The sequence below is a fragment of the Alexandromys fortis genome, unplaced genomic scaffold, assembly GCF_014885135.2.
Source record: "Alexandromys fortis isolate MF-2015 unplaced genomic scaffold, M_Fortis_MF-2015_v1.1 scaffold_72, whole genome shotgun sequence".
NCBI classification, from domain to species: Eukaryota; Metazoa; Chordata; class Mammalia; order Rodentia; family Cricetidae; genus Alexandromys; species Alexandromys fortis.
Genome location: NW_026067969.1, coordinates 8,373,142 through 8,397,349, shown reverse-complemented (window position 1 = coordinate 8,397,349; position 24,208 = coordinate 8,373,142). Strand labels below are relative to the sequence as shown.

The 24,208-nt window shown below is 52.7% G+C and overlaps 3 protein-coding genes across 7 annotated transcripts in view; all 3 read right to left on the bottom strand.

Moving 5' to 3' along the window:
* Positions 1 to 1,333: 1,333 nt before the first annotated feature.
* Positions 1,334 to 8,126, bottom strand: Pip5kl1 (phosphatidylinositol-4-phosphate 5-kinase like 1). 2 transcript variants are annotated; one of them, XM_050155312.1, is made up of 10 exons: positions 7,919 to 8,126; positions 6,842 to 7,036; positions 5,782 to 5,835; positions 5,443 to 5,597; positions 5,103 to 5,227; positions 4,795 to 4,829; positions 4,650 to 4,705; positions 3,654 to 3,766; positions 3,338 to 3,485; positions 1,334 to 1,699 (listed from the first exon to the last, which is right to left on the bottom strand). In XM_050155312.1, the coding sequence occupies exons 1-10, from the start codon at positions 7,946 to 7,948 to the stop codon at positions 1,432 to 1,434; spliced, it is 1,179 nt and encodes a 392-aa protein (XP_050011269.1). In that variant the 5' UTR covers positions 7,949 to 8,126; the 3' UTR covers positions 1,334 to 1,431. The 2 variants fall into 2 exon arrangements, with proteins under 2 accessions (XP_050011269.1, XP_050011268.1); XM_050155311.1 differs by lacking the exon at positions 7,919 to 8,126 and having other exon boundaries at positions 6,842 to 7,119.
* Positions 8,127 to 10,163: 2,037 nt separating this feature from the next.
* On the bottom strand, positions 10,164 to 13,309 carry Dpm2 (dolichyl-phosphate mannosyltransferase subunit 2, regulatory). Of its 4 annotated transcripts, none has more exons than XM_050155333.1 (5): positions 13,209 to 13,309; positions 12,831 to 12,920; positions 12,038 to 12,109; positions 11,342 to 11,444; positions 10,164 to 10,771 (listed from the first exon to the last, which is right to left on the bottom strand). In XM_050155333.1, the coding sequence occupies exons 1-5, from the start codon at positions 13,209 to 13,211 to the stop codon at positions 10,713 to 10,715; spliced, it is 327 nt and encodes a 108-aa protein (XP_050011290.1). In that variant the 5' UTR covers positions 13,212 to 13,309; the 3' UTR covers positions 10,164 to 10,712. The 4 variants fall into 4 exon arrangements, with proteins under 4 accessions (XP_050011290.1, XP_050011288.1, XP_050011291.1 ...); XM_050155331.1 differs by having other exon boundaries at positions 13,093 to 13,211; XM_050155334.1 differs by lacking the exon at positions 12,038 to 12,109 and having other exon boundaries at positions 13,209 to 13,295.
* A 1,235-nt stretch (positions 13,310 to 14,544) lies between these two features.
* Eeig1 (estrogen-induced osteoclastogenesis regulator 1) overlaps positions 14,545 to 24,208 on the bottom strand; it is a 28,890-nt gene continuing 19,226 nt past the window's right edge. The window contains exons 3-11 of the mRNA XM_050155078.1: positions 24,115 to 24,144; positions 22,412 to 22,528; positions 20,320 to 20,366; positions 20,029 to 20,186; positions 18,922 to 19,026; positions 18,609 to 18,825; positions 18,028 to 18,149; positions 17,864 to 17,933; positions 14,545 to 16,889 (exon numbers count right to left, since the gene is read on the bottom strand). Coding sequence (XP_050011035.1) covers positions 16,844 to 16,889; positions 17,864 to 17,933; positions 18,028 to 18,149; positions 18,609 to 18,825; positions 18,922 to 19,026; positions 20,029 to 20,186; positions 20,320 to 20,366; positions 22,412 to 22,528; positions 24,115 to 24,144 — 912 coding nt within the window. The 3' untranslated portion in view covers positions 14,545 to 16,843. The remainder of the gene's footprint in view (positions 16,890 to 17,863; positions 17,934 to 18,027; positions 18,150 to 18,608; positions 18,826 to 18,921; positions 19,027 to 20,028; positions 20,187 to 20,319; positions 20,367 to 22,411; positions 22,529 to 24,114; positions 24,145 to 24,208) is intronic.

The following is a 24,208-nucleotide window of genomic DNA, read 5'->3' as shown; positions in this document are numbered from 1 at the left end:
TGTGGTTTTTCAAGACAGGGTTTCTCTGTGTAGTTTTCAGTCACGTCTTGGAACTAGCTCTGTAGACCAGGCTGGCCTTGAACTCACAGAGATCTGTCTGCTTCTGCCTCTGCCTCCTGAGTGCTGGGATTAAAGGTGTGTGCCACACCGCCTGGCCCACCAGCCACTTTTCAAGGTCTGGCCATAGCCGATCGGCAGTAGAACAATTATTGAGAGACTTTTCCAGGGTCCTGGCTGGCCAGTCTTGGGGGGCATCTCTCAACCCCCCCTCCACAGCCCCCACAATGCTACTTCTTGCTAAGAGGTTTCCTTTCTCCCAAATTCCAGGTCCTTCACTGTGTCCTTGGCCTGGGAACTAAAAGAGACGTGTCTGACCAGTCTGGTCTCAGTTTAGAAGTTGAGGTCCCTTCCCTCCTGACACCACCTGGGAGGGGATTTGATAATGGTTCCTTTCCCCAGGACTTTGGCCCCAGGCTTCTCCCCAAAGCTGTGTATCCCAGGAAAGAACCTGCTATAGGGCAGCTGCCCAGGCCATGTCGACTGTGTTACTGAGGTCTGTGTATATCTTTCTTACATCAGACCAAGAAGGCACCAGGGGTTAGCACCATGTCCTGGAAACACAGCCAGGCTCTAGAACATCTTGGAAGAAAAGGCCATTGAGCAAAATTTTCTCAGACTGGGGTCAGAGGCCATGCTGGTTTCAAGAGGAAGGAAAGCAGGTGGTTAGGGGTTCTAATGGCTAGCCTAAAACTCTTGGACTAGCACCTGGGCTTCCCCATTTGGCAGGTGACTGAGAGATGATTCAAGATCAACAGTGAACTCTGAGCCTCCCCAGTTCCACTCCCCCCCTCCTGCCACGACCAACTCCAGGACGACCGCTCTGCCTCATCTTAAAACCCATTTGTCTTCCAGAGGGGCACTGTGGAGCCTTAATCAGAGCTGGGAACTGGGATGCCTAGGATCCGGGACTGGTCTTGCACCTTAAAGCCTCTGGACTTGTTCTCCCATTGGGACAAGGGGGGCAGAGCTTCCACTCTCCCCCTTCTACAGAGTGTGAAGCTAGGGCTACAGGAGCTGGGTGGCCAAGACTGTTCCCAGGCCCAAGGCACGGTGCAGGCTGGTTCCAGCATTTATTGCTGTGGTCTTTTCTCACCCCCTTCACCCCGTGAGCCTTCATTTCGCGGCCTGTAAGAAGAGAATATCAACTTTTTTTTAATAGTAAATGAGCTAATGGGGATGGGGGAGGGGGTCCTTCCTCTAAACAGGGCACAGCACCATCATTGAATAGGGCTGAGTAGTTACAGCATTAGTTAGGGGATGCTGCCCTCCTGTGGCTGGTAGAAGTAACTGCAGGCTAGCTCCCTGGGTACCGCTGTAAAATTGTTGCGGGCGCATGCCCATTGTCCAGATGAGAAAGCAGACAGGTGAGAGTCACTCGGTGTGCGTCTCCACCCACTGACACAGGCGACGGGCGTAGCGGGCCGGGCTGACGGTGGAGAAGGACTGGCCTGGATAGCGCATCATCTTCCACAACTGCTCCAGCCGTTTGCGAAGCCCATAGACGGTGGTCAGATCCACCAAGCCCAGAAAATAACGTTGGTCTGGCCCATCCAAGATATGGAGGGGGTTGGGGATGTCTAGCAGCAGCCGGCGGTTCTGGTTCTCCATCATCCTCAAATTTGGTGCACCATGTACGGACCTAGGTGTGGGAATAGGATAAAGCTGTCCCCTCCCAGCCAGTGAGCTACATTAGGAAGCTGAGGAATAGCGTAATTGACAGTCAGACACTGGCCACAAGTGGCTGCTGAGCCCTTGAAATATAGCCAGTGTCATGGGAAATATCAAGTTCCAATATAAACTGAACTTCAGAGTCAGTACTGAGGGCCTGGAGAGGTGGCTCAGCCATCTTGCTGCTCTTGAAGAGGACCAGAGTTCAGTTCCCAGCATACACCAAGAGCCCCTCAAAACTGCCTGTAACTCCTGCTCCAGGGGCTCCAACGCCATCTTCTGGCCTCCGCAGGCAGTGCACTCATGATCACACATGTAATTTAAAAATAAAATCTTTTAAAAGGGCAGTATTGAATAATGCAAATGGTCTCATATACATTTAGGTTGTTGAAATAAAATATTTTTGTTTTATTTTTGAGACAAGGTTTTGCTGTGTAACAGCCCTAGCTGTCCTGAAACTCACTTGAATTTTGGCCTCAAATTCAGAGATTCACCTGGCTCTGCCTCCCAAGTGCTGGGATTAAAGGTGTGCACCACCACACACTGCATAACCAAATATACTGATTCAGTATTATTACTTTTTAAAGGTATGGTTTTTAAATTCTTATTTATTTTTATTTTATGTTCATTAGTGTTTTGCCATGTGTGTCAAGTCCCTTGGAGCTGGAGTTACAGACAGTTGTGAGCTATCATGTGGTTGCTGGGAATTAAACCCAGGTCCTCTGGAAGAGCAGCCAGTGCTTTTAACCACTGAGCCATCTCTCCAGCCCCCTCAATATTATTTTCTAAAGTTTTGGGTTCTCCACCTCCCTTTTTTTCCCCCAAGACAGGGTTCCTCTGTGTAACAGATCTGGCTGTGCTAGAACTCGCTCTGTAGACCAGGCTGGCCTCGAACTCACAGAGATCCATCTGCCTCTGCCTCCCAAGTGCTGGGATTAAAGGCTTGTGCCACCACTGCCGGGTTCCTTAAAAGTATTTTTTAGGAGCAGGTTCCTGCCACCAAACCCCAGGCAAAGCAAGTTCAATTTCTCTACTTTTCCTGCAGGGGACACTATAGGACAGTGGTTCTCAACCTTCCTAATGTTGCGAGCCTTTAATACAGTTCTCGTGTTGTGGTGACCCCAGCCACAAAATGTGGTTGGGCTGTGACTGTGTGGGCCATTGTCACTCTGGATCCTACTCAAACCTCTGCCATAGACGAGGCAGAAATAGAAGGTGCAGGAGAGCAGAGGGCATCCTAATCTTTTATTCCCCTGCATTAGACCAATGGGCTTGGTGTTGTTTGAGACAAGGTCTCACTATATAGCCCTGGCTGACCTTGAACTCAGAGGTCCAGCTGCCTCTATCTCCTGAGTGCTGGGATTAAAGGTCTGCTTTAAAGTATCCATTCAGCAGACTTGGTCTCTTAAACAGCCTTTCTGTTCAACCACAGGGGCTAGCCTTGGAGAATGCTATCAGAACAGGAGCCCATTGATTTCCCTCGCCTGCTCTGAGCTTGGCTGTCACATCTGGAAAGTGAGAAACAACCCATGGTCTCAGTGAGGGTCATGGCCAACATGGACAGAGTGGCAGCTACTTCTACACAGTACACGGTGATGGCAAGGCTCACCTCATTGTACTGTAAATGGTGTAAGCATCCTTTTCATCTTCGCGGAGAAGCTGAAAGGCCACCAGGAGACTGTAATCCAGCACATTCAGGTCCCGCAGGAAGGCGGTGTCCAGCTCCATCTGGCGGAGGAACCAGTTCCGCTGGGGTCCTGTGAGATCACCAGACCCCACCTGAGTCCTCCTCATGCACTTGCCCCAAAGTGTGAATGTCATGGCCATCCCCATCCTTGTACCCCCCCCTCCCCGTTGTGTAAGTCTGGAGCAAGGATCTGAATTTGGATGGAGGAAGAGGAGACAGTGACTACCACGGGACTCACCCAGGTTAATGGTCTTCCCCTCAAAGTTGAGGTCCTTCAGCACCAGGATAAAGGGGCTGCCCTCAGCAACTGGCTCCACCCAGCGGCCCACCTCACAAGCCTTGATGTCATACCTGGGAGGTGGGGTACACACAGAAATCATGGGAAGCAAGGGCTAAGACACCTCCGAACATCAGCACCTCACAGACTGTGTCCCCATGTTAGAGATGGAGACACAGAGTCTCGAGCATCCCTTTAAGTTGGCGGTGTCACAGGGTAAGCAAATAACAGAGCAAGGATTTTGAACTCAGGCCTTTGCAAGTCCAACCCCAGTGTAAGCCCGGCCTTGCCTGTTTCTCGGTATCTTGTCTGCCAGAAGAGGATTCCACCAGTAGGGTGGGTCTGTTCTCCAATTTTAACTACATTTCTTTCTTTATTTTTGGTTTATCTGACACAGGTTTTCTCTGTGTAGCAAACCTGGCTGTTCTGGAGTTTGCTTTGTAGACCAGGCTGCCCTTGAATTTACAGAGATCTGCCTGCCTCTGCCTCCCCGAGTACTGGGATTAAAGGCGTGCACCACCGCCCAGTCATTTCTTATTTCTATGTGTGAGTGCATGGTGCCTGTAGCTGACTTGAAAGAGTTAATGCTTTCCACTGTGTGGGTCCTGGGGATTGAACTCGAGTCCTCAGGCTTGCCTGCAGGTGTTTTACTGTCTGCATCATCTTACCTGTCTTGTTCTCTGATCCTATTAGACTTCCTCAGTTTCTCAACTATAAAATGAAGGTGGCTACTACAGTGTGGTGGCCTGTGATCCCATCACTGGGGAGACAAGGCAAGGGGAGAAAAGAATGGAAACAGCTCGATGCCTTTTTAAGAGAAGTGGGTGGTGGGGATCTGCCTCCCGCCTACTGACCTTGGGAGGATCATATTTGGTGGTCTAACGCAAAAGTACTGGGGCCTCAGTCTGTACCGTCCCCGTGGACTCGGAACCCTGCATCGACTCCGGAAGGACTCACCTCTCAGAGATGCGGCCCACAGGGTAGAAGATACTCTGCATGATGATGAAGTACTTCTGGGGACAGGGGTGGGGAGTGAGGGGAGCCCGGACCGCATCCTCCAGCAGCCCCCACTGTTGAGCTACCTCGCCTCTGCCACACCCACCTTTTTTCCGCGAGCCACCCGCAGACTGTGCACTCCTGAAAGAGGAGAAGGCTCCCGGTGAAGGCCTCTAACTCCGCAATCACGGATCCGTGTGACCGATCGCGCATCTTCCTCAAGACCCACAGCGTCCCTGAGTTTGTCACTCCAGTTCCGCCCCCAGACTCCCTTCTGAATCTGCGTCCCTTCTGAATCAGTGAAATACTCCAATCCCAAATCGGCCACTTTAGATCCGTCCCAGAATCCGCCCCGTCCACAGACCCCGCCTCTTCAGGCACTTTGAGGTTTAGGACCCGCCCCCAGCGGCGTACCCAGCAACCGTGCCAGCAGCGAGTGTGGGTACCGCCGCAGGTGCTGCACGTAGCGGGGCAGGTGAGCAAGCAGCACCTGCACCTCCTGCTGCCTCTGGGTCTTCAGGAAGAAGCGCTGGTCGTGGCTGCGAGTGAGAAAGGGCAGTTACTGTCCAGACTTGACTGGAGCAGCTCCGACCCGATCTCTTTCTTGCCCCTAGTTGGGCACAAGAATGGATGTGTCTGACCACCCTCCCTCGCTTCATTCCACCTTCATCTGGCCCTGACCCTCTGTGCCCCTGGCCTTCCCGCCAGCTTGGAACCGAGCCCCCAACCCGCCCCAACCCTGCTGCAAGCTCACGACAGGAAGAAGCTGGCTTTGCTCTTGGAGGTGCTGAGAAACTGAAGGTAGGGGCCACCGGGGCCCAGAGTAGCCTGGTAGTCCTCTTCGTTCAGGCCCAGAAAGTGCCTCAAACGTGCAAAAGCTGGGCCGGCCAGGGTGCCCATCTCGAAGCCCTGTGGGGGAGAAAGCAGCCCCAAGGGAGACCATCCATGCGGGCTCAGGTGTATGCAAGCAGCTGCCTCTAGTTTGGGAGAGGCAGGACACAGCAAGGTTCTAGGAACAAGCAAGCCATCAGTGGCACTCACTGCTGAGGGGGAAGGAGCCAAGGCAGACTCCTGTTCCTTCTGGGCTCCTTACCTCTTCGTGAACCTGGGTCATGACTTCAGAGAAATCCTTCTGGGTGAGAGGTCCCTGCAGGGGTGAGCAGAGGGATTCAGAGAAAGTCGGGATCCGCCATCGCCCACCCAGAGATTGCAAATACAACACCTGGCCTTATCTGTTACTTTAGCAAACAGGGACTGGATGAGTCTTGTCAGCCTGAGCTGGGCAGTTGGGCCTCACGTTCACCCAGGGCTGGAGGAAGGATGGGCAGGACGTGAGGCACTGCCCCCTGGGTGTGTGCTTTCACCCACCTCTGAGTCTTGAGGACCAGGCTGTGAGTTCAAGCCTGCGATATGCTTTTCCTCATGCTGGCTGTGTGCAGCCAGATTCCATCCCAGCCAGGCCGTCCTGCTAGCTGTGCCTGGGGGAGCCAGACTAGAGAAGTCTGCCTGGGGAAGGTGGCCTCTGGGCCAAAATCTGAAGGGGGATGGATTGGAGAAACAGGGTCCTCAGCACTGGCAGCCAGAGACAGGGTAGGAGGGTTCAGCCGGAAGGGCAATGTGTGTGGATGAATGGACAGCCAGCCCGGTCCCCAGCAGAGGAACCATAGGTGATCTTCTGCAGGTGAAGTCAGGCTGTGCTCTAGGGAATTTCCTCCAGATGTGGTAGTTGGAGGTGCACACGTGTGCACACACAAACAACATACAGGCTTACCCGCCTACTGGGTTGCTGAGCTGGCAGTTAGGTGACCCTTTCTGCTGAGCCAGCGTGGCCCCAGCCTGACAGGCTCCAGGGAGGATGGGCTGGGTTAGCGTGGGTGGAGCTGGGGTCCCTTCTCAATCATACAAGCCCTCCACCCATTATACAGATGGGGATACTGAGGCCCACCTAGAGCACACATCCACCTCTTGAAGCAGGGAGTCCTTCATACCTCCCAGGCTTTCCAGCTTCCCACCCCAGAATTTCTGCTTCCTGACACAAATCCCTGCCTCCCTCTTTTTGTTAGGTCTCTCTGATCCCAGTATCACAGTATCACGATAGCCGGCTGGGTGTCCCTCTTGGAGTACGAGTTGCACGAGATGGACTGGTGATTCACCTTGGGTGGGTTGTCCATGAAGACCTGGGTGGCAGCCCATAGCCCTTCCTGCATCATGCGTGTCATTCTGTGCAGTTCGTGCCCTGGATTGACCTCAAACATGCCGACTCGATTGTGCTTGTCTCGGAGACGCCAAAAGAAGCTATGGTGATTCCGTGGGGAAACTGCCCTGCTTGCAGCCTCCAGGGAGGAGGTCTGATGGGAGGAGGCATGGGAAACAAAGAGCGCATACATGGTGGTGTCCCCGAAGGGAAAACACAGGTTCAAATCTTATCTCCACTGATTGGGAATCTCCCCTTGGTCTCTCTCTGCTTCAGTTTCCCCAGCCATAAAACACAGGGGTGATGCTATGGCCGCCGCTGGTGTTGAGGGGCCATGTAGCACCTGACATGCGATATCCAAATAGGATGAAGACAGAGCATGCCTCCTTTTTAATTCCCATTCTCTTTATTCTATGTGTCTTTTACATCATGTTTCTTGGTCCCATCCCTTCCCCGGTCCTGCATCCGCCCACCTGCAGCATGCCTTCTATTGTCCAGTCCAGTTGAGTCTGACTGGCTCTCAGAGGCTGTCTGGCCTTAGGTTAGTTGGGGTCTTATTTTTTCCTCTGTATCATGTAAGGTCTGTTACATGTTAGCTGCTACTGTTGTGTCTGAGCTGCCTTCAGAGGAAGCCTTGCCAGCAGGTGCTAGGATGCTGGGAGATTCAATGCCTCCGATTCCCTCCTCGGTGCCAGCAAGAAAGGTCAAGTAGGTGCTGAAATCATATCAGTTGTCCCCTTGCTAATGGAGACCCATCATATACTCAGAGCTGAGAGCTTGTGCTCTTAACAGCCTTATGGGAGAGTTTATCATTCCCATTTTTCCTGATGAGGAAACTGAGGAGACCTGGGTGGGGGGCACCCACCTGATTATAGCCCCCTTCATACCTGTGCCCATATGGGGCATGTCCTGGTCTTCCCAGAGCAAAGTCCTACCCTTGCTGAGATGGGGGCGTGTCCACACCTCTGGCCAAGAGGAAGGCGGGACCTGTTCACTCACCCTTCCGTCTTCTGTCCCCTCTCCGGTCCGCACCTACCTCGCAGGCCCCCGGGCTTGGAGTGGCCATCGCCCCTAGCTGCTGCTTCTCTGGCTTAGGCTGTATCCCCGAGACCGCGATGCAGGGATCAGGCCCCACCTCTGCATTGCGACAGGCCAATCGCGAGGATGCTGTCCAGGTCACGTCCAATCCGCGAGGGGGGCGCTGGCCTTTGCCTGCGACTCCCACCTCCGCTGCTGCTGCAGCATCTTTCCTACCCTGGGCCTGGTCGGGTGGGGCCTCAGGACTTTGTTTAGGATGTCGGCGATAGGGGTTTCCTTTTAATTTCCTTCTGTACCGAAGCCGTTGGTTTCTGGTGCTGGCTCTGGAGGCAGGTAGTCTAAACTGTGTTCTTTGGCTATATTTAGGCATGAATTTCCCATTGACTGTCTCTCAGGTGAAGAAACTAAAAACATAAAAAGAAGTGACTATTGCCAGGTCATACATCCTTCCATATAACTTGAAGCACCCACCGGGGGCCAGAGCGGTGCCAGACTCCGTGGCTTTCATGGTGAACTAACAGGAGGTATACAGCTGCTAGCCTCATCTTTTAAAGGCGTGGACAGGATGATGTCATCCTTGTCCGTTAAGCCTCCAATGATCTCCCTTGGCAGTGGAACAGAAGTCAACCTCCTCACCACGGCCCAGGCCACCTGACCTACTCTAGACCTTGTCTCCAAACACCCACTGCCCCGAGCACCAGCTGCGAGCTTCCACCTCGAGGGTTCTTTCCCCCTTTCTGGACTCCCTAGTAGTTCTGTCTGGACTGTTACTTGCCATGATCCTTCTTGCCATCTTGCAGGACTCTATGCACTTCCCCTGCACTCTGGGTCACATGACCTTTATTCTCATCACCCCTGACATGAGCAGAGATTGTCTTGCTCATGTACTGGTTTATTACATCAAAATCCTCCTGAAATGGGAGTGAGTGCCACCAGGGCAGAAGCCACATGGAGCAAATTTCCTGCCTCAGCGCCCAGCACAAACTGGTGCTTGAGAAGTATAGAGTGTAATGATGGGAGCAGGGGATGCAGGGGGCCTTGATGTGTCCCCACAAGTAAGAGACCACAGTGGCTGTAGTGATTAGAGATAGTCCTTGCCATGCAGGGCCTTGGGGCAGTGGGAGGAACAACCCAGAGAACTAGAATTGCAGATGAGAAAGGTGTCCAGACATGCTGGCTTAAATGTGTCTGTGGGTGCAGTGGAATCAAGAACAGAGGTCGTGTCCTCTGGAGCTGGAATTGCAGGCGACTGGAAGTCACAATGTGGGTGCTAGAACTGGACTCTGGTCCCCTGGAGTAGCTGCTAACACATCTCTCTAGCCCGATACGTTTTTTTTTTTTTTTTTTAATTTATTTATTATACATACACTTGCCAGAAGAGGGCACCATGGGCTGGAGAGATGGCTCAGCGGTTAAGAGGATTGCCTGCTCTTCCAAAGGTCCTGAGTTCAATTCCTGGCACCCACATGGTGGCTCACAACCATCTGTAGTAAGATCTTGTGCCCTCTTCTGGCCTGCAGGCATACACTCAAAACAGAATATTGTATACATGATAAATAAATATTTAAAAAAAAAAAGAGGGCACCAGATCTCATTACAAATGGTTGTGAGCCACCATGTGATTGCTGGGAATTGAACTCAGGACATGTAGAAGAGCAGACAGTGAGCCATCTCTCCAGCCCCTGATATGTATTTTTGAGAAGCCAGAGTGGTAGGGGAAGCACAGAGCGGAGACCCTCTCTCCTTTAGGAAAAGAGATGGTGGCTTTGTATTCAAAAGGGGGCTGGAGAGGGCTTGAGAAAAGAGTGAGAACTGATACAATCTGGGGTCATGTATAGAGATGGGGGAAAGAGAGCCAGGGTGAGGGACGCACGCTTGCCTAGCAAGCATGAAGCCCTATGTTCACCCCAGACGTGGTGTCCCAACCTTGGAGTCCCAGCTCTGGACAAATGGAGACAAAAAAAAAAAAAAAAAAAAAGAACGAAAGAAAAAAGACCAGAAGTTCAAAGTCATCCTCAGCTACATATTTTAATGCCAGCCTAGGCTATATAAGACCTTAAAAGGTGTGCTAGGCTCCTCCTCTCGACTCCCCAGCTGTGACTTTTCCCCAGCCAGGACCATATCTATCCCAGTTCCCGCTTTACCTTGTGTCTAGCATAGAGACAGCATGGAGGTAGGACAATGCTGAGGCAATCTGACCCCCTCCAGCCATTCTCCCCAAAGCAAGACGGCAGAGACAAACACCAACATGATTGACATTTATTTGTAAATCTTCCCAAACAGGCCAGCTGGGATCTGGGGTGGCTGCCTGGATGTCCCTGGGTTCTGTGGTCTGTCAGTCTTTCCCTAGGGCTTTCTGGGTCCAGAAGTCCTCATGGAGTCTGGACAGTGTCAGACACAGAGAGCTGCCATGAGAAGGGACAGGGTTTGTCCAGGAGGCGGGGAGGCTGCGCACAACCGTGGAGCACATGACAAGAGGAACACAGACGAGAGCAGGACCCTGTGGGAGGACAGGGAGCTTGGACTGTGAGGTGGACAGGACCAGCCATGTTCAGGCCTGAGCCCAAAGGGAATGAGGGAGAGGTTTCCCAATCAACCTTCCTCTTGGCTTCTGGAAGGACAAGTAAGAGAGGAGAGGGTTCCAGTTTGTCAGAGCTGACTTAGAAGCTGTCCCACCTCCCAAAGAGGGCTGGCTGCAGCACAGCCAGGCTGACTGTCTCGCAGGCTGTGACCTTTGGCCTCTTCCCTGGCGGAGATATGGAGAAGGTTCTGGAAGCCTCATCGCTGGCCCTTCACTGAGCCTTCTTGGTCACTCTCTGGCTCTTCAGCATCACATAGGTGATGAACAATCCTGGAAGACAGAGTGAGAGACTGGGCTGGCCTAAATGAAGACTGGATGGCAGGGCAAGACGACCCACACGCAAGGTCGGGCTTCCAAGCAAACACCCCGTGGGCCAGTCAACCATCGTCAAGTAAATGCAAGGAGCTTTGCTGAGTGCTTCCGATTTCGTGGGGCATGATCTTCCTATCCATCTACTCACACATACGCCCTCCTACCCACCAGCACCCCATCCTACTGTCCCGTCCCCCGAATCACTCTGCACTAGCTCAGCGTCACTCCCATGAGCTTAGAACGCTGTAATGATGAAGACACAGTCCCCAGCCCATGGGAGCAATAAGAGATACAACGGTGGCAGGAGGGTAGGTGGCCCAGGAGTGAGGATGAAGCTGCGACCGCAGGAGGGAGACATGCCCTTATTATCCCAAGAGCCTGTGGTCGTTAAGGAGAATAGGAAAACCCCAGGGAGAGCTGGGGCCAAGGAGCTTCTAGGCAGATGTACAGCAAGTGTCGGGTGAGAGTGGCCAGTCTTCCGCACACCCTGCCCCGGATCAGGAGACCCCTGGAGAGTGGGAGACTTACCCACAAACAGGAGCAGCAGGAGGCCTGTGGCCAGTGGGATGAGGACGGCATAGGCACGGGGCAGGAAGTACTTGTGGATGACATGCTGGCTGTCGATGAATGGCTGGCACCAAGGGCAAGAGCTCTGGTGAGTACTGCTCGCCTTACCCAGCCCGAACAGGAAGCCAGCCCACCTCCTCTGTCCAAGGGGCTGGACCTGTCCTGATGGTATCCTGAGTCTAGCGAAGAATCATGAGGAATCCCCAAGAGGTTCCTCACCTTCTCTCTTCTAGGTGGATATGTATTTTAACAAAGTCTCACCACATTATCTCAGGGAGCCTTCTGAGTGCTGGAAACCAATCTTTTAGTTTTCGGAGGCAAGGTCTCATGACATAGCCCTGGCTGACCTGGACCTTGCTATGTAGTCCACCTCACAGAGACCTCCCTTCCTCTCTCTGCCTTTGCAATGCAGGAACTCTAGGTCTTTTTAAATTATTCTATTTTTTGATTATACATATGTGCACGTGCATGCAGGTGCATCCACGCCCTGGATCTCCAGCCCAGCTAACACTAAAGACTGGTGTGCCAGGTACTTTTGCTGGATCTCCTTTCTTTTTTTTTTGGGGGGGCGGGGGAGGTTTCAAGACAGGGTTTTTCTGTGGCTTTGGAGCCTGTCCTGGAACTAGCTCTTGTAGACCAGGCTGGCCTCGAACTCACAGAGATCCGCCTGCCTCTGCCTCCTGGGATTAAAGGCGTGCGCCACCACTGCTTGGCCTTTTGCTGGATCTCCTGGAAATGGATTATAGATGGTTGTAGCCATGTGAGTGCTGGGACTTGAATCCCAGTTCTCTGGAGGAGCAGCCACTGCTCTTAACCGCTGAGCTATCTATCTCTCCACCCACCTAAATTTTCTTTCTAAAGGATACCTGGTACTGACTGCAAGGTTCCCCTTTTCAAACACAATGCATTTTTTTTTCTTCTTCTTTTTTTTTTTTTTTTGGTTTTTCGAGACAGGTTTCTCTGTAGTTTTGGAGCCTGTCCTGGAACTAGTTCATGTAGACCAGGCTGGTCTCGAATGGCCAGAGATCCGCCTGCCTCTGTCTCCCAAGTGCTGGGATTAAAGGCGTGCGCCACCACCGCCCGGCTCACAATGCACTTTTATGCAATAACTAACAGATTTTTCCAGAGAGAGAGAGAGAGAGAGAGAGAGAGAGAGAGAAAGCCTCAAGGTGTTAATAAAATCTACTGGCGATTGCTACACCCAGGAGGTGCTGGCTAACCGTACAGTGCAGCAGTTGAGAGGCTGGGCCTTACCCTTTTCCCTGGGTCTCAACCTCACCTATAAAATGTAGACACCATCAATAATCATAGTGGAGATTTCGTGAAATCAGGGCAGGCCAAACACCCAGCACAGTGCCTGGCATGCAGATGCTTGAGTCGTGTTAGGAGTCGGCTTATTAAGAGATCCAGGGCAGGATGAAGGTGAGCTGGGGGGCGGGGGGGCACATACCAAAAGAATCACCCAAGTGGTGTAGTAAGTGAAGATGATCAGGCTAACGGCGACGAGGCCAAATCCCACCACTTGATCTGTCCCGGTGGCCTGGAGAAAAAGGAAGGCTCAGCTGGCGAGATGACGCTACGTGGGCGTGCACTAATGGAGGGCCCGCGCAGCCAGTTTACACGCCAGGCTTCTCATTCATTCAACAGCTGTAAACGGGGGCTGACTAGAAGTGGCGCTCCAGTTTAGGAAGCCACGCCGGGCCCCGTGTCACCTGTCCACAAGAGGCCGGGAGAGCGATCCGGGTTCGGAAAGCCAGACCCCCAAATGAGACTCCAGGCCCGACCATTGATATCCCCAAATCACACAGGTACCGCAACCCAGGCTCACCATCTCCCCAGTGTTTCGCCGGAGCAACAGGACACATCCGGTTCCTGGTTGAGAACTTTCCGGCTTGCAAATCGAGATTGGTACTCTGGGAGTTGTAGTCTTTGAACCAGTCCAGGTCAGAGTGCGGGCACGTCCCCCAACCGCTTTGCACGTCGGGAAATGTAGTCTCTGAAGGAAACTGGCTGCTTACTCAGACTTCCTGGTTTTTGTGGCTACAGCACTGTCATAACCTTTCCAACCAATAATCCTCCCTTAAACATCACAGCCCCAAGCCAGAGAGAGATGCATCCCGGGGTTGGAAGTCTTCCCTCACCCCACGTAGGAAAAATGAGGGTCAGCGAAGGTCAGACCATAATCTAAGCCAATGGTGAAGCAGACACCAGAATTTAAAGGTTCTATTTCCCGATCCTGAAATTGTGAAAGAGGTTGAGGTTGTAGAATGATCGCCACTGGCCCAGGGGAGGTGGGGACAGGCAAGCCAGCATGGATGAGAAGGGTTTGCACTGGCTGAGGGAATGATACTCCCTTATGTTGGCTGGTTTCCCACTAGGTTCTGACTGCCACGTTTCTGGACGGCTCTGTGTCCCCACCACCCCCGAGGCAGCAGCTCCCTCTTTGTGCCTCCACAGCCCCAGTGTGGGGTTGTTTGTTTGTTTTTTTGGTTTTTCGAGATAAGGTTTCTCAATGTCCTAGGTGTCCTGGAACTAGCCCTTGTAGACCAGACTGGCCTTGAACTCACAGAGATCCACCAGCCTCTGCCTCCTGAGTGCTGGGATTAAAGGTGTGTGCCACCACCGCCCAGCTTAACCAGTTTCTTTGGTGACTAACACCCCACACCCAGAGTGCCTAAACTGAGAGTCATGGCTAAATTCCCAAGACAGGGTTTCTCTGTGTAGCAGCTCCTTTCCTGGAACTCACTTTGTAGACCAGCTTGGCCTTGAATTTACAAAGATCCACTTGCCTCTGCCTCCCAAGTGCTGGGATTAAAGGTGTGTGCTACCACTGCCTGGCTACCTTCTATGTCCTTTTTGTGCCCACTCCTCATAAATAGAATTGAAAGGCAAAGCAGGACAATGGTGGCTCACACTTTTAATCCCAGCACCAGGAGGCAGAGGCAGGGTGGCTCTCTGAGTTCAAGGACAGCCAAGATACACACTCAGGGGATTTTTGGGTGTGTGGAGATTATGAATGGGGGCAGATTGGCAAACCCTGGCCTCCTAAACTTTCCCCAGCATTTCATCCAGCATATATAAGACATATGGCGAGCTTCTGTTGTTTTGGCCCCCAAGTGAACATGGTAACTAGATAATTAAAACAAACAAACAAAAAAACAGAGTAACAAAAACATCAACATTTAATCTCCTCCAATCAAACACTGACACTAGGCTGATTTCCCCGAATGACATTATGTTCTACTGTAAGCCGAGACACAGATACAAACAGCCCATGGAATGGGGAGCAGCGGTAACATTGTTAGAAAAGGAGGGAGTAAAGCAAAACCAAACATTCCTCCTTCACCTCCCACAGAGGAAGACCGCCTTCTCCTTCCTGCCAGACCTTGCAGTGTGGTCAGTTGTGGGGATAACCAGAAAAGAACCCTAAAAATATTGTAGACCTTTATATCTCCTAGTAGAAATATTAAACTGTCTCTCAAGAAGGCTCCAAACTGGCATTGCATAGACCAATTCCTTTCCAAAAATATCTCTTAATATAGCCTATCTCTGTATATAGAATTTGAAGTCTAGGTGCTTGGGCAGCATGTGGGAATCACCGAGCTCAAGAGAACTCTTCGTCTCTGGCTCCCGCCAATGTTCGTTTGGTTGTGGCCATGTTTTCAGCCCAGTGTCTAGAACAGGAGTAACGTGGCAGAGAGACCCTCTGGTTCAGACCTATGCTGGAGGCGTCCTTCCTGACAGCACTAGCTGCTTTGTTTGGAGCCCTGGAATTCTGGACCAGACATAGACAAGCCCGAGTGGCGGTGCTCTCTCCATCTTCTAGGTCACCTCACCTAGAAACAAGGCTGCCAGCGTCCCTTACAGTGCCAGAAACCCGCTGGGCAGGAAAGGACTCTCTGAGCTGGGCATAACCTTCTTCAGCTATGTTCTGCTCTGCCTCGGCAGTGCCTTCGAACATCCATTTCCAAGAGTCGTCAGGTGTTTAAAACAATGGCAACAGAATCCCTAGAAACGCCCCTGCCCTAACACCAGGAAGGCTCTAAAATCACAGCCCCAACTTTTGCTAACTAAGGAAGACAGAAACTGAGCAAGGGACCTCCCAACCTGGGGAGTCCAGCTATCCCCCATCCACAGAAGGAGTGGCCTGTACCCCGCCCCCACCCCCGTTCCCTGTCCCCAGCCCTGCTGAGATGTAGGTGGAGTGGGGAACAGAGGCACCTACCTCCCCTTGCTGGGGGAGGAGGTAATTCCAAGCTGTGAACTTAGGAGGAAAAGGTTAAGGAAACGCCAGCCTGCTGGGTTCATACAAAATGAGTGAAACTTATAGGGTGGGAATTTATCCAGGGCCGAACTGGCAGCCAGTACCCTCCTCCTTTAAGCAAATACAGAAGACACAGAAAGTGCTGGGGCTGGGGAGGTACCAAGAGGGTGGGTAGTAAGGGGAAGAAGGCCTGAGCAGGGCACAGGACCAGACTCTCCCCAGGGAAAGCATGCCCCTTGCCCAGAGGGCTGAGGCTTGTCTGGCAATAAACCAGTTCCAGTCCGTGCAGTCACAGCCCACCTGGCTGACTGCCTCTTCAGCCTGGAACCCAGCCCAGGCCTGCTGACAGAGAGCAGAGGAAGAGAAGCCTTTGCTTACCCAGCACAGCTGGGCCCCACCCTTCCTTTCCTGCAGGAAGGCCAGCTGCTCAGGACCCAGCCCTAGCAGATGGCACCATGATGCTCAGACCTTTCTAGGCCCTGCTCTTGTGTCTGAACTGGGGATAATTTGAGGGAAGGGGCAGTACCACGTTCCAGCCGGGCGACTGTACCCTAGGTCTGGCTGCACAGCAGACAGCACCCAGGAGTCCTGGATAAGGGCAAGGATCAGTGGCTGTGTCGGGGACAAGCACGTGCAAAGTGCAGGCTGCAGGGCAGCAGCAGAACATTTGACGAGGGAGGTGGGGTTGAGGTCTTGGCTCCCAGGAGAAAGCTGCCAGCAGGTCTCCCCAGGACATAAGGACAGCTGAAGCACTAAGCGGAGGGTCAGAAGTGGCAGGATTCTGGGGAGGGTCCAGCTTCTCAGGGGCAAGGCGAAGGAGCAAGAGCCTTGTTAGACTGGCTGAAGCTGTTGCTCCTGCAGTAAGCAGGTCATAGGGGTGGCAGCCACAAGCACCCCAACATGTAGGAGTGGCTGTGTCCTTTGCTGGGCCCAGATCCTCTCTAGTTTGGGCAGTCCTGGCCAGCTCCATCTTCCCCATTTTCTAGTGGTTCAGAGGACAATATTCACAGTGGCACCCGGGACCAGTGGTTCGGGGTGGACGAAGGACAATGGAATGATGTTTTGGGGCTGGTGTGGCTAGAGTACGAGGAGGCACAGGCGCAATGCAGAGCAGATCCTAAGGGCAGCTTCCGGCTCCTCCAGGAAGACCGCTGACCTGGGTACAATAGACGGCAGGGCCCTTCCTCAGACCTGGTCCCTCAATGGCTTTCGATCACGACAGGCTCATAGACTCCAGAGGAGACTCTGTGGGGGAGATAAAAGTGAGCTTATTCCCTCTGATGCTCCAGTTACTGAGCGCTGCCCTGGGCCAGCCCTGGTACTCCACACGCCACCACGGCTACCAGTGATGACAGGGGGCTGAACTGACGCCCGGAGATGGTCAGCCATTTCCCCGGGGTGACTGAAACAAGTCCACAGCTGTGCCTCATTCCCTCTGGACACCAGCTGTGTACATACACACCTGGACGGACCACCCAGGCAAGGAGAGATTGTTCCCTGGGTCATTTGACAAATGAAGAAACAAGTTTGGAGGGACAATTCTTGGCAAGAAAGCCAGGCAGTGGTAACATGCGCCTTTGATCCCAGCACTTGGGAAGCAGAGGCAGGTGGGTCTCAGAGAGTTCGAGGCCAGCCTGGTCTACAGAGTGAGTTCCAGGACAGGCTCCAAAGCTACAGAGAAACCCTGTCTCAAAACAAAAAAAAAAAAAAAAAAAGGTGTGTGTGTGTAAAATGCTAAGGGAGTGCATCTGCTCTTTTCACCGCTTGGGTCCTGCAGAACCAGGCTTTCCTCCTCCAGTCTCCAAGTCCCGGCTTCTCATTCTGCAAGTGGTCTAAGGTCTAAGGCCTTCAACCCAGGGCAGCCCAGAGGAATGCTGGGAGAGGGTAGTTGTAATTTCTGGTTTCAGCCAGCAGGGGTCAGCAAAGTAACACAAGACACACACTTCACAAAGGTTTTTGGGCTCTGGATCCAGAAGTTCAAAGGACATGTTCTTAGCTCCCTGGAACACAAGGGAAAGCCCTAGGACAGTCCTGTATGCTGGACACTACTCTCACTCACTGGCTCAAAGGCCTGGGGAGCCAGACACACAAAGGACTGTGAGAAGGCACTGTGAAGACACAGTTAGCAAGGACTGAGGACAAGGACAAGATGGGTGCTCAAAGCCAGGTCAGTGGTTCCCATGGCTGCCTTACCACACCTCCCTGTCTCCAGTCCCTACCTGTTGGCCAGCTGAATGCCACTCAACGTGGTGGAGCCATCACGGCTCACGAACAGCCGAAGGTTACTGTCTGTGGGGACACAAGGGAAGACAGAGGCTGAGCGGGCAGGGGTAGCCTCTGGAGGTTATCATCGCCCCCAGATGGCTTCAAGTGGCCAGCTCACCCTCAGTATTGCTGCCATCGGTGAAGTCCTGGCTCTGCATTATCTTCTCCACAATGTCATCCGCATCAATGCGAGTATCGTCCACCCAGGTTGGGTGGCTCTCCACTGAGTCCTTCTTTCGCCTTGAGGGAGAGGGACAGAACTATGACAGGGCAGTGACAGGCGCAGCAACAAGACAAGGATAACCCCATCACCTACAGCACTAGCACACTATGCACACCCATGTTGCACTTCATTGAGCCCTCCCGTTCATCCTCAGCGGCAGGTGTTAACAGACTAGGACTAAGGTTAATTACCCTTCAAGTTGAACATGTATGCAGGGGACCTAAGGCTCAAACACGGTCGCCTGGGTCTACAGACTAATACACAAAACTACAAACAGCAGCTCTGGATAGCAAGGGTACGTGCCTAGCCCAAGGCTGTGCTCCTGCAGCCAGCAGCTGGTTAAATCATAATCATTCAACACTTGGAGATGGGGAATCTATTCTGTTGTCCCTGTGTGGTCAGATGCAAAGTATAGGGAGCACTAGAAGGGTTCTGTTTACCAAGGAGTCTCAAATAATAGGACTCATAGGACTCACCGAAATGAGCGGTCGGACAGATGCAGGGGTCGTGGGGGTCGTGGTGGCTTCTCAGGAGGTCGAGGTGGCTTCTCCGGGGGCCGGTGTTCCCTGTCGATGCCTTCAGGACCCTCTATAGTCATGCTGAGGCCACCAGAGGTGCTGCTACTAGTGGACGTGTTTCTGCGGTGTGTCAAGTCAGACAGGCTGGAGGAGCGAGAGTGCTCTGTGCTGTAGCCTGGGGGGGGGGCGGTGAACAATATTGGAAAGGTGATTACAGGGCCCCAGGGCTGTGGGAGACCGGAGATCCCCAAGTTAAGGCCTGACCACTCACCAGACAGCTTGGACTGCTGGCTGGCGTAGCTGGAGTTGCGGGAGTGGCCAGAGTGGAACACCTCCTCGGGACTGGACAGGCTCTGCTCTGGCTCCTCTGGAAGTCCTGGGGAGAGGAGCAAGGTCACTAATGGGCCAGCTCACCACAGACTGAAGATCTGGGGCTAAAGGAGCAGCAATCTACCTCAAGTCACAGGCTACCTCAAGTCACCCATTCCTCAAGTGGCTGTTGGGACCTTCTCACTAGGCAAGTGACCCAGAACTCACTGTACAGACCAAGCTGCCTCTAATTGAGATCCACCTGCCTCTGACTTCCAGGATTAAAAAATGTGTACCACTATGCCCAGATTTTTTTTTTTTTAATTTTAAGATAGGGTCCCAAGTAATCCAGGAGGATTTGATTTTGCTATGTAGATTAAACTCTGTTCCTCTTGCCTCCATCTCTCACATGGGGCTCATGCATGCACCACACCAGCTCAGGCAGACTTCAAATTCTCAACATGCTTGCTGTATAAGGCAGGGGAACAAGCTGTTAGGTCCCACTCTGCTCAGGAGAGAATTACTGCCTTTTAGTCTACACAGGACAGCATGTGTGCTGAGGGCCCCCGTCTAGACAGCTCTCTCCTCTGTGGCCCAGTATCTACCAGCTAGAAAGAGATGGTGCTGGGAAGCCCCACTTCAAGCCAAGGCAGGAAGCAGCGGCAGTGCCTAGGGCAGTCAAGCCCTGGTGGTGAGGTGCAAAGCTCTCAGGTCTGGAGAGCCACACATGCCATCTGCTCACTAATCACCTCAGGCCCCTGCCTCCCAGCTTTGAGGGTAGCCCTGAGAGGGGCCATCATGGCCCTCAGACCACAGGAGCAAGGGCAGCACCAGCAGAAGCATGCATCCTCTTCCACCACCCCACCACCCTCATTGAGATAGGGTCTCCATATGTAGCCCTGGGTAGCCTAGAATCAGAGGTCCTCCTTCCTCTGTCTGAGTGATGGGATTAAAGGTGTGCGCCACTATGCCTGTACCCTCCTCTTGATAAGCATCTTCCTGGGACAGGATGTTCAGGGGAGAAGCTGTAGTCACAGGCAATGGAGAGACAGGCAGATGAAGATGGTACCTGAACCCAGGATGGTGGGCCGGGCCTTGTGGGGCCGGGACCCAGTCAGGGAATTGGTGCTACTGCTGCCACCGCTGCTGGTCCCACCACCTTTACATGTCAGCTGCAGGGAGGAGTCCTGGCCCGGGATGGAGATGGACTTGGCAGTAGATGGTGGCCTTGGGAGGACAGAGGGGTGTGACTGGGATGCCCAATCTCAGGATCAGATGGAGACGGGTACCCCAGAACCTGGAGGAAGAAAGAATCTATTTCATGGCCCCCAACCCCACCGATAGCCACGGTGACACTCACGTCTTAAAACAGGGGTCTCCAGAGAGCAGGAACATGCCAATAGTGACCTATTGGTAGAGGAGAGAAATCAGCACTGGCTGCCAACACCCAGCCCAGATCAGCCTCTGGGCCCCACCTGCCCACAGGGACCCTGGTGTCCTGTGTGGAGGACAGACTGGGCAGCGCAGGGAGAGGAGTGACAAGGCCCATTTGGCACCTAGCTTCCGAGCACACAAGTCGGCACCTGCAATTACACATCACAACTAGACTGTGAGTTCCAGGGCCACACTCACTCACACCTGCTTTCCCCAACTCGGAGCTGGGGAACAGGGCTCAAGGAGCCACACAGGAAGTAGGGGGTACTCACAGGGCCCAACCATGGCAAATGGGGCTGGCTCAAAGTTTTTGTTTGCTTTATATCTTTTCCAAACATGGTTTCTCTGTAGCCCTGGCTGCCCTGGAACTCACTTTGTAGACCAGGCTGGCCTCAAACTTGAGATCCGCCTGCCTCTCTGCCTTTCGTGTGCTGGGATTAAAGGTGTGTGCCACCACCACCACCACCACCACCCAGTCAGTTTTTTTGTTTTGTTTTTTTTAAATGAAGTTAAATATCCAACCAGTATAGAATTTAGAACCTACTTGCAAATGATTCTGCCAATGGTTAAGTTTGAGTCTCAAAATATGGGCTGAGAAGGAGTAACAGGCAGAGAGTAACAGACCGGGAAAGAAGTGCTCAGATCCCAGACCTCAGTGTGATGTCACCATAGCCTCTGGGCTCAGGCTTTTTTTATGGATCATTTCACTTGGCCATGGTAACAGTCTACAAAGTAGGTGACAGACCCAGTTGGGGGGGGGGGAGGGCAAGACTCTGAGGACAGCTGACTTTACAAAACTCAAGCAGACAGGATATAGGGGAGCTGGCCTTGACACTGTTCACAGGCCTTCTGGGAAAGACTTTCCATTAACCAGTCTGGACCTTCCAATTCTTTCTTACTTCCTACATGGTCTTGTGTCCTGACTGCCCTGGAACTCATGTAGAGGCACCAGCCTCCACCTCCTGAGTGCTGGGATTAAAGGCACTATCACCATTTTTTTTTTTCCTTTTGAGACAGTGTTTCTCTGTGTAACAGCCCTGGCTGTCCAGGAACTCACTTTATAGACCAGGCTGGTGTCAAACTCAAGAGATCTGCCTGCCTCTGCCTCCCAAGCGCTAGGATTGAAAGCATGCGCCACCACTGCCCAGTTCTTTTTTTTTTTTTAAAGACAGGTTCTTGATTCTTGTGTAGTTCTGACCGGCCTCAAATTCATGATCCTCCTACCTCGGCTTCAAATTCTGGGATGACACAACATGCTACCACATTTACCAACCTACACCCCTATTCAGATGTGTTTCAAGTCCTGTTGATTACCTTGTGCCCAGCTCTGTGCCGGGCACAGCAGGCCACTCTTAGGTCAGCTCAGACGTGGTATTAGGACAAACCGGTTTTCTCAGCCAGACTCTAAAGGGTGTGGGAAGGGACGGAGAGGTGTTCTGATGCAGACACCTGTGTATTTCTGCTCCGAAGAAGATACATTAGCAGCTGCCTGAGGGAAATGAGCTACCGGGGCTGCTAGAGACCTGTGTGGCCAGCAGGGCAGGCCTGCCTTGGAGCTCACATGGGTTCAGAATATCAGTTCTACTCACTGATACCTCACCAGGAGCCAGGAAATCTCAGATCATGATGGGCAACAACTGGGACCCAGGCTGTGCAGCTATATGACTGGTGGGATTAAGTGTTAGCTCTGCTTATGAGCTAGGGCAGATGATGGAACTTCTGCTGTCATGACTCCCTCCTGTTGAAACTTGGAGCTAATGACAGATACTACACCTATAGGCTGTGCTCGCCACGAGATAGAAAAGGACAGGCACATGGCACAAGGTTCATCTTGACAAAGGTACTTATCAAGCCCTTTTGGAAGGTGGGGGTCACACCCAACCATGGATGGGAAAACTGAGGTCATAACCCAGGGGCCCACATCCTCCCAGCATCTCTGAGAACTTGTATCTTCTGATGAGGAGGTACATTTGTCCCTGCCCCTTGGGAAGGCAGAAGAGGTAGCCGGGCCCAGGTACCTTGAGGATGGAGTTGTCCTGGCGAGTGTTCTTGGTATCATATCCCTCCAATAGGCAGCAGCGTACGGTGGAGCCTGAGCCTGCAAACTCAGCCAGGTTCAAGTCAGTGAAGCCAAGCTGGGAGGAGAAAAGAAAACATGGGAGGCTGCAAGGAGTGTGGGTGCTGGGCACAGAGGCACCGAGGGGTTAACTTGGTAGGGGTGGGGAGAGGAGGACAGGCTCACCCCATAGCCACACTGACTGTTGCATAACCAGGACTCAAGGACAGGATCCTGGGTCAGCAGCACCAATGTGGCAAAGCAAGGAGCTCACATCCCTGAATGCCACAAAGCACCCTTTGTGTGGAGTCCCAGGGTGCACTAGGGCCAGTGTGCCCAAGATGAAAGGACATTGTTGTCTGTGACACAGACACATTGTTCCCAAGGAAACAAGGCCATGCTGTCGGGAGCTGACAGAGAGCAGGCAGAAGAGTGGGCAGGCCCATGGGAACTGGGTGGCAGGGTTCGGTGACGAGATACTACAGAGTAGGCAGGGTCCCCATGACGTTCCCCGTGGAGGGAAGAATCTAACATATGGACACTGTGTCGCGTGCATGGGCTTACTGGGTAAGACTTTCTGCCAACCAGTCTGGACCTGTTCCTCTGAGGATGTGTGCAGGTGAGATGTGAGAGACAGCAGAACAGGGGAAACTGAGGCTGAAGTGACAGAGAGCCAGGCTTGGGGATCACCAGGACAGCAAACTAACTGGGACATTTATTGTGCACCGGTTACATACAGGGCTCGACTACAATATTTAGAGGCACAGACTACAGGATCAGAAATGACTCAGACAGACCCCATTTTATAGTCCAGTCCCTCTGTAGGTACTGGTTTCCTCATTTGTATAATGGGATAAAGGTAAGGTCCTGCCATGGAAAAGCAGGGAAGGTCTGGCAGCATCTGATGTGAGCTGAAGGCTCCTTGGCTGTACACTGACAATGAGAGCCCCTCCATTGCCCGGCCAGGGCAGGCAGACAGAGCTGTGGGCTTCTGGAGCTCTAGCAGTGGGGACGTCTGAGCCATGCTACCTTTGTCTCAGGTATCTCCCACAGGGTCAGAGGTCGTCTGCCTTGTGCTGAGCCGGCCACGAGTCCCCCAGAGACAAGAGACGGAGGACAGAACATGCTCATTCAAAGCTAGGTCATCTTCTCCCGATCTTTCCCATAGAAAAGGTTTTACTCCCAGGGCTGAAGTCAGGAGTGGGGGCAAGGGTGGGGGTGGAAGGGAAGTATTAATGAAAGCCTATGATCAACACAGTCTACAGCAGCAGTGAATGGCTGAATCTGAGTCACCAGCTCACCAGCCACACAGTGGGACACCGCTGCCATTAGAAAGAATACAGGAAGCTGAGGTGACCTACAAGATACCCATGATACCCTGGGTGAGTGAGAAGCTGAAGCCGCGGAATCTGTGCATCTGTTTGCACAACTGCTGCTTACAAGCACACGCGTGCACAAGGCCCTGGGTTCAATCTCCAACAACACACACACACAAAACACAGACTCCGAGTATAGAAGCTGGGAGTGGTCGTACATCCCTTCAGCCCCAGCACTGGGAAGCAGAGGCTGGGTGATGTCTGCTAAGTTTTAACCAATCCCTAACACAACTAGTGAAGTAAGTGCCAGGAAAAGGAAGAAGGCACAGGGTGAACACAGCCCTCTTACCTTGGAATACGCCTTCCCGCCTTTCAGCTCCTGCAGAGACACAGACACATAAGGCATGACTAGGAAACCCTGGTCTCTCAGAGATGGCCCCAAA

Bases quoted from the DNA above. Each gene is read 5' to 3' on its own strand.
- Pip5kl1 (XM_050155311.1), bottom strand. From the start codon at position 7,075: ATGTATGCGCTCTTTGTTTCCCATGCCTCCTCCCATCAGACCTCCTCC. The intron at 5,598-5,781 runs GTAAGGAGCCCA...TCTCCCCCACAG, and splicing joins TGACCCAGGTTCACGAAGAG to GGCTTCGAGATGGGCACCCT. The intron at 5,228-5,442 runs GTGAGCTTGCAG...TCTCACTCGCAG, and splicing joins AAAGCCAGCTTCTTCCTGTC to CCACGACCAGCGCTTCTTCC.
- Dpm2 (XM_050155331.1), bottom strand. From the start codon at position 13,167: ATGGTCGGGCCTGGAGTCTCATTTGGGGGTCTGGCTTTCCGAACCCGG. The intron at 12,110-12,830 runs GTATGTGCCCCC...ATCCATTTCCAG, and splicing joins CCACTTGGGTGATTCTTTTG to GAGATCCAGCAAAAGGCCAA. The intron at 11,445-12,037 runs GTGAGTTCGAGG...CCTTGGTGCCAG, and splicing joins GCAGAGGCAGGCGGATCTCT to CCATTCATCGACAGCCAGCA.